This window comes from Calliopsis andreniformis, chromosome 3 (assembly GCF_051401765.1).
Source record: "Calliopsis andreniformis isolate RMS-2024a chromosome 3, iyCalAndr_principal, whole genome shotgun sequence".
Lineage (NCBI taxonomy): Eukaryota > Metazoa > Arthropoda > Insecta > Hymenoptera > Andrenidae > Calliopsis > Calliopsis andreniformis.
Window position 1 is genome coordinate 11,453,845 of NC_135064.1, and position 12,976 is coordinate 11,466,820.

At 45.6% G+C, this 12,976-nt stretch overlaps 1 protein-coding gene across 3 annotated transcripts in view; it reads right to left on the minus strand.

Annotated features, from left to right (window-relative positions):
* The window catches only part of Chi (LIM domain-binding protein 2 Chi), a 102,747-nt gene extending 90,716 nt beyond the window's left edge, over positions 1-12,031 (minus strand). For all 3 annotated transcript variants that reach the window (XM_076393026.1, XM_076393024.1, XM_076393027.1), the window contains exon 1: positions 11,038-12,031. In XM_076393026.1, the coding sequence (XP_076249141.1) occupies positions 11,038-11,930 (893 nt within the window). In that variant the 5' untranslated portion in view covers positions 11,931-12,031. The remainder of the gene's footprint in view (positions 1-11,037) is intronic.
* Positions 12,032-12,976: the final 945 nt, after the last annotated feature.

Genomic DNA, 12,976 nt, shown 5'->3' on the forward strand with positions numbered 1-12,976 from the left:
ATATCGCTACCAGATTGTTATTACTTTAACATTACATGAATTGTTACATACCAATAAAATATATTATAAATTAAAAAGTATTTTACCGTCAAGTAGAGAACAATTTCTAAAGCAGCAACAAAAGAAAAATCTTTTCAATCTACAGATTTATTAAAATATGAACTCACGTTAGTAAAGATGAAATGAAATCCTATGCTACTGATTCGAACCGAATGTAGGTGGTAGTATAATTAAAATTTTCGCCAAAATTTCTACACCGTACAGTTCCAATAAGACAATCTTCGCCATGAAAAATTCGAAGAACGTGAAGATAGCTTTTCGAACTTTCCTGTGGCTCCGAAGGGCTCATTCGAGAACTGCTCGACGACGAGCCACGCGACGTACCTTTCAAGGTGAGCGGGATTCGTCTTTCGAAAAAAAAAGCGTCGGGGAATAAAGTGGAGGTGCTCTTTCTCCTTCCCACCTTTCCTCTCTTCTCTCTACGTATCCCAAGAGAAGTTATCGTGCACGTACTCCAGAACGCGGGAAAATCTTAAAGCAGTACAGAACTGCAGAGTAACTTATTAAACCGCCTGACAAAAATACCTAAAATCTGAATATCAAACCAACAAAAAAATCAGCGACACAAAACTACATATGTATCAAAGTAACCAAAAACTCAAAGTCCTACAGTCGAAAGGTACTCAGAACCCACACTCTATTTCCAAAAACAGCTCCAAGAGCAGGTACCGACCATAACCTTCCCCATCCTCATCCAGATGATTCGGTCACCGTCATAGATCAACAGCCCGAATTCCTCTGGCAAAAAAAGGAGATCATCCGCGTTAGAAAATTTCGCGAGGGGAGCGAACAGCGAGCGAGCTAGGCGCTAGGCGAACTGGTCGAGCGACATTTCCCGCGTCTCGCGAGGTGCCGCGATTCCAGCAGGACGCCTGGCTGGCGCTGCTTCGCTGAACTTCGATCGACTTCCACGCTTGAAAGTTCGACGCGTATCCGCGCGCGCCAAGTTCCCTCGCGGAGCCAGGGACGAGGACGCGCGCGCCAGCGGCCTAGAGGGACGGAGAAAGGGTGGGCGAGGAGGTTGGCGCGGGGAGCTCCAACGAGAGGAAGGAGTCAGGCTGAGGTGAGACGCTCGGGTGGAAGGTGGAGAACCCGGCAGGGATACGGCAAAGTTGGAGGCGGTGGAGGAGGAAGAGGAGAGAAAGTGGAAGGGGAACACGAGGGAGGACAGGGAAAGGGAGGTAGGAGGGGGAGGGACGATTCGAGGAGGCGGCCTTGAGAACACGGAGAGAGCAAAGCGCGAGGCAAAGAAGACGATGAAGAGCAGGAGGGAGAAGGAGAGGGCGAACGGGAAGGAGAGAAAGAGAGAGAAAGAGAGAGATGGGAGAGAAGAGACCAGCCGAGCCAACTCCAACGCCAACGAACTGCTTCACTGGCAAATCACTCGCGGTTCTCATCCCCGGTTTCGATTCTTCATCCGTGAATTAATGAACCGAGGACACGTAGGAGCGCCGTTCTCAGGAGGCGCGGCTTTCTGGGCTCGACAGAGGCATAAGCACAGCGAGCATCGAAACTGGCGATCCTTCATCGTCACCCATCGCGCGGCGAACTGAGATGGTGATTGTCCGTGTATAAAAGACCTGAGATGTGTCTTTTTCGATCGGGTCTAGATTGGACGATGATTCGACGCGCGTATGGCGCAGCACGCGCCGGAGACACGAGGCATTATGCAACTACGATGATGTAAGAATCACGATGTGAAACTGGGGATAGATAGGTGTCACTTCGGCTAGGTGTAGCGCCTATGGACCATAGAGTAAGCCCACGGCTGAATCCTGAGGATACCATAAGAGTTTGATTTCTTGGCTACTTTTAGGAATTGTGATGAATCGTCATTAGAAACAGAGCGACCACGTATTTTAGAACAAGAAATATTTCGAGAAACTGGATTCCTTCGATCATCCGAGTCTAAATGCACCATCAGAAGCACTCTCAGTAACTTCTGACAGGTTAACAGAGAACCCATGACCAAATACAGTTAAAGTGGTATGTACGCACCTGAATCTTACTGTTGCGATTCAAACTCTACAGAGATTTCCTTATTCCATTCACGATCAGCTTCAACTTTAGAGCTTATGGAATCCTAACTAAGAAAGTTAAAGAATGAATAGGGAAACCTCTCCATCGTGAGATCTTGTGCGCTGGTACGATAATTCTCAATCTTCATGAATAGTTTAAGAGAGATCAAACGCAAGAATCCACGATCCTCCGACAGTATCCACGATTTCTTTCATAAAATTCCATTGAGGAACGCTGAACAGTTGTTAGATAATGTCGGCTGAGAGCCACTGAAGCCGTGAGAGAGTGTGCAGCTCGGCAGGTAGGTCGGTTGAACCCACGGCTCTCTACGGAATATACAGACACTTGGCGAGATTCGCGAGGTCACGTGCTGCATTTGGACAGGCAGCGCTAATTTCATTATTTATAGCTGAAGGCGTTCGATTCGTCGATCGACCATTATTCCCGTGCAACGACACCAGGTAAAGTCCGCGCGTCTAGATACCGATTCGTCAGGAATAATCTTTTCGATCCTCTGGAACGGATTCCAGTCGCTTTAGCTGAAACACAACCAGCCGCGGTAAAAATAAAATGTCTGAATCTAAGACCAAGCTATGTAGTCAGCGATAAAATGATCATAAACTTCTGATTTCTCCGGTTACACTATGGGCAACCACCCAGGGAATGGGAAATTTACCGAATCCTAATCTGGAATCCAATATTTCTGAGTGACAAAGCATAAATCTGACGCTTTTGAGATACTAAGCATTTTGGAAACGAAACTTTGGATTTGGACCAGACGCGCACTAGGATCATTGGCTACATAACTTATTAGTTACTTGGGAGGTAAACATGATTTCTTATGCGATAGTTGCCAATGAACAACTGAAAAAATGCCTGTCTGTGATCGCTCATAAGAAACGTAACCCATTCCAGACCAACTAAATAGTACTAAATAGCCGATTAACCAAAGTTGCTAGTGAACACCTAGCATTAAGGTACCTAGAGGTACAGTGCAGACATAAAAAATCTAACGAAACGACACAGGGTAATAAGGCAACTTCGCTGATTCCATATGACCCTGTCTATGTCGCTGTGTCCATGAATTACTAATGCATTCTTAATTCCTAAGTATGTACACATAGAAAAGAACTCTGTACAGTACTTCACCTGGTACAGTCGCAGAACGAGCGATATCCTATGTCCTATGTACAACTTACTTAAGGATTGTCCATTCCCTGCGATTCATTACCTCTGAACAATTTCAGTACCCCAAGAATAAAACATTTCCTAACGTTTCCAGAGTAAATATCATGTCCCTTAGTATAGCAATTGCAGCATCAATATGACTAATTGAAATTCCCCAGAGTTCGGTTCCCTCGAGTATCAAACACCAAGTCGGTTTATAGGTTTCACGGAAGATCCTTATCGTAGAAACCAGTCGTTAACACCTTGAACACGCCGCAGTGTCTGTCTGCAACTTTTCGAGTGGCTACCGCGCGGGGAATCCGCCTTTCAATTAAGAACGACGCCAGCCGATCGGTAATCCAGCGGACTACCGCTTGGACGAACCAACAAACGGGTAGAGCAGAGGGAATCAGGCCAATTATCTTTGAATCTCCGTTTGGTTCACGGGCAGACGCGATAACGCTAGTCATTTATCGGGCTATCAAACCGTTATCGCTTAGATTTCTGCCACTGATAATCGATTGCAGCCTGTCGTCGAGTTTCTTAGCTCAGCATCGCACTAACAGTCAGATTTTAGCGGACTCAAGATTTCGAAGCGGACAGATATTTCAAAAAATATGTCCAATGTTTGAGTTTCTCAAACGAGACCCTCGAGTGAGTCAAGGAGACTGGGTTGAGAATAACACTCGAAACAAATGTTGGCCAAATTACACCTGTCCAGCTGGACACCTGCATCGATGCTATGGCAAACCGTGACTCAGGGAGGTCGTTCTTGTTCTTGTCCTCATTGTCGCATTCTCAACTCCTTACACCCCCTGCTTCTCGCCCCTGCTGCCCCTGTACTACGCTTCCATTCCCTTTGATAGTCGTCAGTGGCGGCTGAGCGCTCGGACACGTATACCTGAACCGGGATTAGGTTTATCTCCTTGCCGGGGCGGCTCCACCGCTTTGAAAGTAATTGGAAGGGACGGAAGACGCTACCGCGTGAATGATTGAGTGTGCCAGGGTTAATCGAGTGCGTAGAAAAGCATGATGCATTGATAGTTGAATCGATAGGCCGCTGCGGGGATCAGAACTGTAATTATATTAAATCCCCGACGCTGTGGTTCCAATTTGATAACCAGCGCTATGATCTAATAACTTAAGTGAAACTGTCCGCGACGATACCTACGGAAGTATTACGTGAAAAATTATTCTCAGTAAAAAGTTCCCGCTAAGGGAGGCTTCAAAGAGCTCTCAAATCTAGTAAAAAATTCACCCTCTTCCCGAGCACACCTTCTTTAATTCATAAACCACCGCTCCTGAACAATAGGAGTTCAATAAGACCCGACAAGCCGCTTACGATACAACTTCGCCTCAAAGGAGTGGCAGCGAAAACGCGAAGTATTATTAACGCTGCGCTATCTCTGATCGAGTCGCCAAATAATAGATACACGGATTTCTACTTCCACCGAAGATTTCTGGAGGTTCGAGATAAGAGGTCTTTTCCTGTTTGCATCAGGGCCACTTAATTTCTATCAGACTATCCACAGGGTCCACGCAAGACCTAACCAGTTGGCTCCCCGTTTACGAGAGCCAATTCTGCGCAAAATGATCCCAGAACTGTGCTCGATTAGATGAATGCACAGTGTCAAGATTCATAGCTGCTCAGACATCGCAGGCTACTCCATATGCACGCACGTGCATTCCACTTTTCAGGCTCGCCTTGAACCTGCCCAGTTGCGCGAACGGTTTCACGTGAAACTGGAACCGACCAACGATACGGTTTGATACGCTGCCTGCACACGGCTTTATGCGCTCGGCCCGGTATCTCCTCGCGTGCCTCGACGGCGAAACGAACCTTTCCTCTTTCCACGCTCTTCCCCTTCGTCATCCACCGATTTACTTGAACCGCGACGCTGCCCGCGAACCGCCGCCAATCCTCGATACTCGCTTGTCTGATCATCTACAGGCTGTTCCAGAACCTCTCGATAGGGATCAACGACAGAGGCCGTGAGAAGGTTCGAAAACGTTTGAACTCTTAACATTTGCATGCAGAAGCCAACTTTCCACGGAATACTTGCGGGTTATCTTAACTCGGTCAATTTTTAATCTTATCTTTTTCATCAAAAGAGAGATAGCGGGGCGGTGATTTTCGACTTCTCTGAGCTACGAGTAGTTGGATTATTTGACTTTGTTCTTGGGAAGCTCGAGGCACCGTTATAGAAGTTTATAGTTGAACGAGCTTTTTTCTTTATCTTCGCTGAGAAATTATGGTGGACAATCTCGATGTTGAAAAGAGGTAGCGATGAATTGTTCTTTGGTGAAGTCTGATCAAGTTTGCAGAAATTTATGGCGAAAAGAGGCCCTCGTAGTGAACCAAGGTGCCGATTCAGTTTGTCGCGAGGCGATCAAGGTCCTTCTTATCCTACCGAGAGGCCGCGATAAGATAAGCCAACCAACAGCGTTCAACTTCCGATCGCGCTCGAAGCTCTCCGTTCAATGTTGCCGCTTTCCTTCGGTTATTTATCCTCTTTTTACTTCATACAACTTGTTTTTTGAAATTGGCTAAAAGGGTAGCCAATTTTAGGTATTAAAAAATCAGCTAAATTCGCTAACACCTATTTTGCGGAAATTCTGTGATAAGCAGAAATCATTTTTCCAAACTATACTTAGTGCTGCAATGAACTTCTGATGAAGGAACTATAAGTTAATTTTAAAAACTATTTTATTAAGATTCACCTACAAAAATGAACAGTTGTTAGAATCTGTCTGACCTGAAGGAACAGGAAAAGTGTTCTCAACAAGAATGTCTAACAAGGGAACTTCAGTACTCAGAAAATTCTGACTTTTATTAAAACTTTGCAGTGTTTGGTACTAAACTACAGTATTATTTAACGGATTGTAGTTACAATGAAATTGTACAGATTTTCTGAAATGATAAGAAGACCAAAATTTGTTAAAATTAAGATATTCGATTTTTCTTTATTTGAATAACAAATTTTTGATCATTTCAATGCATAGTTTTATAAAGCACAAGGAATCACTAAATTTTCATTTGAATAATTCTTTTGTATCTACCTCAGTTTTCAAGATGTATAGGGAAACAGAAAAACACATATTAACCTTGAAGGGAGGTTTTCACTCAGAAATGTCAAAAAGTAGCAAAACTTCTCTTGGCATCCCCTACAAATTTACAAAGTTTTAAAGAAATGGAATTTACATCGTACCAGAGTTCCCTTGAAAGGGGGAAGAAGTGCAGTCCACGAGTATCAATCAATTCTAAGAACCAACTATCAATATGAACCCCGCATGAAACTATATCAAAATAAAAAAATAACCCCTTGTTATACATACATACTTAATACAAGTCACACTTCTAGTACTAATTATATTTCAAATATTATAGAGCAAATTACCAAAGATTACGAACTCAGAAAATCTCTGAATCCTAATTTAAAATTAGAATCTTAATTTTGTACGAATTACTCTTCATGCCTGGACATTAAGCAAAACTGTAAACCAAAAGCTCACTAATATTCAAACTATTTGCATTACAGTGACTTCCCCTCGGCAAATCTAATTCTCCAACGCCGCCGACCGTTTTCAATTGCATCGCAACAGAAAATTGAACTGGGACTCCACCTAGAGAAGACCTCAAATGACCGAAATGATCGCGGTTGTAGAACGAAATGGTTCAGCGATTCGCGCGAATGTAGCAGCCTGGAACGCTTATGTTAATGAGTCCTCGCGATTAGCAGACAGGGCCAGCGAGCAAGGAGATGATGTCGAGCCGATAGAGACGTCCAGACCGGATACAAGGAAGGTCGAAGGAGAAGAACCGGATAATCGTCACCGCGGCAACTACGCGCAGGGTCTGGCCTTTGGCTGCCCTCAAGTCCAGCCTGGCGTTCTTGAAACGAGGAAGGAAGTCGCGTTTCGCGCGTACACCTGCGCAAAGGGGCGCCTCCCACCTGCGGGCCACCTGAACCTGAGGATAGAACCACGTCCAAGGGACTCTCCGAGCACCTGACTCGCGAACATGTTCGCCTGTCCACGATAATTGGTCGGTAACGCGATCGATCGTTTCTCGTTCGGGCCACTCTCGCATTCTTCGCCGCTCCGATGATTGTTCTGGAGGGGAAGTTTGCGTAGCGGGAGCTCCGAGTGATCCAAATATGTGACGAAAGTTTCGAGCTAACTCAAATGCTGCTCGGTAACTTGAGAACCGCGAAGAATCTTAAAGGAGTTTACCCACGCTTAGGGAATTGTGGACAGTGGCAATGAGTGCTCTAGAAAAAGTCCGTGAAGCGTGGGATTGGAAGACTCCGATTTTTCAGTCGTATTCAATGCTACCGCGGGATCTAGACTATCCCCTCAGCAAAAGACTCTGAACATCCTATGATCTACCATTTTTCGTATTATAATTATCGGTTAATGTATATATGATGTAATGTACCGTATCACGGTTCTGTTTAGGAAAATTTTTATAAATTATTTTCCCATAATTAATGGTGAAATACGTGTGTACTATTTCACTTGGAAAATACAAGTTTTCTACTTATATTCTTTCATTGTACGATTGAAAATGCTATATCATTAAAAGGTTAAACAAATCTTAATTATTTGTAATTTCCTTTATTCCAATAAGCATAACAGTACATTGAAGTATCAATTGAAATTTGAACTATACTTTAATAATAATCTAATAAAACTGATAAAATTAACTATCAGGAAAATTGCTTCAAACTTAAGTTTCGTATTAAGCTGATCGATCGAGGTTACACTGAACTTCAAAACTGGGAAATATTAAGCGATCATGCAGAACGCAATAAAACCGTTCGTTGCTGGCTTCATAACGCAAGGAATTCCTATTTCCGAAGATGAGCCAGATGAAGTAGCCAGAGAATGGTTATTGTCCAGATTGGATTAACAGACATCCTGATGTCCTCTGCAAACACACTGACTTGTGGCCACATTTCGAGACACGTTCAGCTGCGCAACGGTGATCAAGAAGATTCTAACCAAGCTATGATAACGGATTCTCTGAGTATACTGTTACTACACCAAGAGAGCGTGCTGGTGAAAGACTGCCGAACGATTGGCACGGAACGAAGTATCGAGCCGTAAAAGAACCGCCTGAAGCTGATCGCGATGAAGATTCAAACAATTTCAAATTAGCCATGCTAATTGCTGGTGGCTGAAACGACCTATGCTGCTACTGCAGATCTAATGAAACCAGATAAATGATCTAGGACGTTGCTGTAGCAGAGGAATGCTACTGTCGTACTATACTTTTGTAAATAGAAATAGAAACTATGCACATATTTAAACAAAGATTTTGTTGATACAATCGAAATACACAATACTATTGACGTTACTCAATTTTTCAATGCAATAGTAATTGATATATCTTGTTTGTTATAAAAAGTTTAATTTCTTGACTTCGTTAATAAATTCTTGAAAGTCTGCGATTGTGAATTTCTCGAGTGTGGAAAGTTTTATTGCTTAAAAAACAATTCTAAATGGTAGAAAACGTAATGTTTTGTCTAGGTCTAATGAGTACGATGCTTTGATGTGATAAAATTTTATATTTCAATCTTATCCGCGTTGTTATGATGGTGCTGAAGAAGGTTCTAATCACTCTACAGTGACTGTGGAGGATATAATTCATTATTTCATACTAAATCCAATAGAAGCTGTACCAACAATATAATTGTATGCTGCTGATTACTTAATAGCCAGATCATGAACCACCATAGCAAAACTAATAAGTAGAAATTGAATATGAAATTTTATTACATTCACCGTATCCTTTAAACATTTCCTCAATGGAAATATCCTGACTTTTTATTACTACCTTTATTCTAGGTACTTTAAAACTCTTCAATTTAACTTGACTTAATTATTAGTTGCCAATAATATTATTAAATATTAATGAAAAATATCAGGAAGCAGAAGCTTTAAGTATGAAAAGAATACTGAACGTAGGTATTCGATTTATACTTGCATTTTGCAATATTTTACCATAAATAACACGTAAATATGTTACGTTTTACACAGTAATTATTATTAACCGTCAATGGTAAATATTATTTATTAATATAAAATGATAAAAAGCAATAGGATTGTTAACCACTCCAAGGATTTTAAGCACATTCCACTTCTGCTAGCATCTCTACTGCAAGTAGTACTTTAAAGCACAATATGTAACTCCAAAGCTTAAAGCGTTAAAGACTAAAACCTTCCATGCTGAAGAAATCTATAATCGCAGCCTCTCAAAAATTGATTGAATCCAAGTGAAAGTTCCTCTAACGATACGATACATCAATCAAAACCCCATTAAGAGAATATCATCAATGCAAAAGATGCATATTTCGATAACGCAAATAAAATGTCCACTCAAACATGTCTATGTTCCCTATTTTGCACATAGTCACGTAGCCTAACAAACTATTCCTTTAGTCTTATTACAACTTAAAAAGAAAACCGCGTCCCTAAATGTTTCACAAAGCTCTAAATCAGAGGAGATTCGCTAAACGCGTCTTGCGCTTTTCAGACCTGCGGACCACCGCAGCAGGAACCTTGCGTTTCACACGGAACTTCTTCCAGCCATGCGATACTCCTTTTTCAGAAAGTTCGCGTGACCCTTCCTCGAAAGAAAGCGCCGGCGCTCCGCGGAAACTTCATCGTGTCGTTTCGCGTGACGAGAAATTGTTACAACAAACGTATAACGGCAGATTATTTATTTATATCGTGTCGACGGTCCCCTAATCGCGGCAAGATTGATTCCCTTCCGGGAACTGTTCGGCGATGCTTTTGAACTTAAGAGGGCTGTCGAGGTCAAGCCCTGTACGAATTCATCATCAGGAGTTCCTCTTTCGCCGAGTGTTGCGCGACAACAAAAGTGCCAGGGGAAAAATCTGTCAAGAACGAATCGGTGTGTTACAACACAGCACTCGTAATAGAGAAAGAAGAGGGAACTGCGCGAGCCGCGAAAATAAAAGAACAAGCGCGCGAGCGCTGTATTCTCAGGAGATTTGCATAAACAGGCAATCAAAGTTCAAATCAGCGCATGAGCAGAAGATAAGCTCTGGACGATGTCAAACGAGATACCGCTCTTTGTTCCGTGTGCGACCAAACATGCAAATTTCTACGGATTTTACATAACGTTAGGTTTATTACGATGGGTCACTTTTCATTAATCGAGAAAGATCGGACGCTGAATAACTCGCGTGAAACGCGGTAATTGTGGACGTATAAGGTATATTAAAATGATTTATACGACATAAAACTTGGGACTCAATTCTTAAAACCTTATGAGTCCTTATCACGCGCTGTAAACAAATTGCCGACACTTCAAGGCAGAACCACGTTTTCGAGGTGCATGAAATTAGTATTCACTTGCTGACCAGCAATGAACTCATAACAATGAACACGTTCCTAAAATCAACTCCTCTACCGACAACTCGGCTACCCAAAGACATCAAGGGCACGCAAAAGCAGCACTTGCATACTTTAAATAATTCAATGACAGCCCCTTTAACCCTCAGAAAAACCGACTGTTTGGAACTGCCATACCGTCATGCCACCACAAAGTCAAAAATGACACGACGTTAGCTATGCGAGGGTTAGCAAGGAGCTGATATCGCACGAATACATCTCCCAGAACCCCTTCAAATCATTGTACAATCAATCCACCCCTAAGACCCCCACACTTCCACAGTTCATTTACCGCGCCTGTCTAGAACTTTGCGATGATACGCGATTCACCAGCCAGTACTCTACTATAGTGAATGAAACTCCATTTACCTGAAATAGTGGGAGCCAAACGGCGAGCAGTAGAAGGGATCGTTGTGCATATGCGGTTGTCCAGGTACTCCAGGTCCCTGAGGATGAGTATGGGGGCCCATCGGGCCAGTTGGTCCTGGACCGCACATCCCAGGCGCCCCTTGGGGCTGCATACCAGCGGGGCCCATCATGCCGGCGGCAGGGCCCATGGGATGGGGTCCAGGATGGTGTGGCGAGCCGACCATGTGGGGGCCAGGGTGATGGGGATGCGGCGAGGGTCCTCCGCCGCCCATGTGGGGGTGGGGTGCGTGGGGGGAGCCGCTCATCATCCCGTGGGGCATAGGATGGGGGCTCGGAGAGGCTCCATTGAGATGGGGTCCACCGGTGACACCGGCGTGAGGCGTCGGTGGACCCCCATGAGTCGGCGTGGTGGCCGGCTGGGGTGGCGGTAGACTAGGCGGTCCAGTTGGTCCTGTGGCCGCGAGCGGCGGCAGCGGGCCGTTCGCCATATTGTTGAGCTGCGTGAGCGAGGCCGCCGCCGACGCCATCGCCTGCAAAGGATTCGTGACGCCGCTCGTCGTGTTGACGCCTAGACCGCCAGCGCCGCCGATGCCCTGGCCTGTGTTGCTGCTGTTGTTCTGCCCTACTATGTTACTACCGTGCAGGCCGTTCGTCCCGGCGTTTCCGTTGCTGTTCCCGTTGCTGCTGGCGCCGGAGGTGCTATTGGCGCTGCTCACGCCGCCGCCGAGAGATTGCAAGGACGGCGGCAGCGGTGGCGAACCGGCGGGGGGCGCTGCCGGGCCCCCGAGGCACCGGCCCGACGGACCGGGGGCGGTTACGCTGCTGGGCGCTACCGGCACGCCGGCGTGGAGTGGTATTCCACTTGGGGGGCGCTGTGCCACCCTCACCGGCATCACTCCCCCCTCCACAACGCCCTTCACCCTCTCCTCGAACTCCCGCCGGCTGTGGTGACTTGGGGACGAGCGCGGGAATCTGCCTCTCCCTCACGCGAAACTTCGATAATCCCTCGCGGCTGATACGCTGGACACTGGCGTCTTCACTGACCGAGGATACTGTATAGGTCCTCGTTCCCTGAACAGTTTCTGATGAGTCTGACGGAGTGCTGCGAGCTGGAGCGAACGATCTCACGTCGGATTCAGAATCTTTCAGATTATGGGTTACGGCGAATATCACAATGCAAGAGTTCACTGTTTCGATCGAGGGTACTGTTGACTGGCGTGAACTCGAGCAACCACGTGCCCTCGGACGGAAGGGACGGCACCTCGTGTATCGAGCGGTTTCTCGTTACCAGTGACACGTTTCGCGCGGGATACTATCATCCCGTGACAAATCCACAACTAAACGCCTCGCCGTTCTCCTGTTTCTGTTACTATCCACGACACTTCTGATTCAATCGACCTCCTAGCCACCTGTTCGCGTCTGTCGGATCACTAGAGTCTCTGTTTCAAACCTCCAAGCTTCGGAACTCCGTGAATGTATCCCTTGGAGGGTCAAGAACACCAATCTCAGAAGTCACAGACACACTTTACCATAGGATCACCGATGCACTACTCCATCTACGGAACCACTCACTCGGTTAACTTGTTTATACCACAGGTTGACGGAAACGTGACTATACCACTGTTTCGCGCGACTAGCTATCTACGATCGAAAAGTAGCGATTAATGCCAGCGGGCAAGGAGGATTCCGCGGGGGCACGTGGCCGTCACGTCGTCGGCGTCGCGGTGCGCACCTACGTCGCGGACCAGCGTTCCTCGTCTCCCGCCCATCCTGCCGCCCTTCTTCTCCTTCTTTTGGCAACACTCGCTGCCGAATCCCGTGGGACCTCTTGCATCCCGTTGGCGGTCTCAGTCGCCGCTAGACGACCTAAACACCGAACCCACGCGAGCACGTTGCCCTCCGACTGGCTGGCCGCGCTTCAGCATAGTCCACGCCGCTA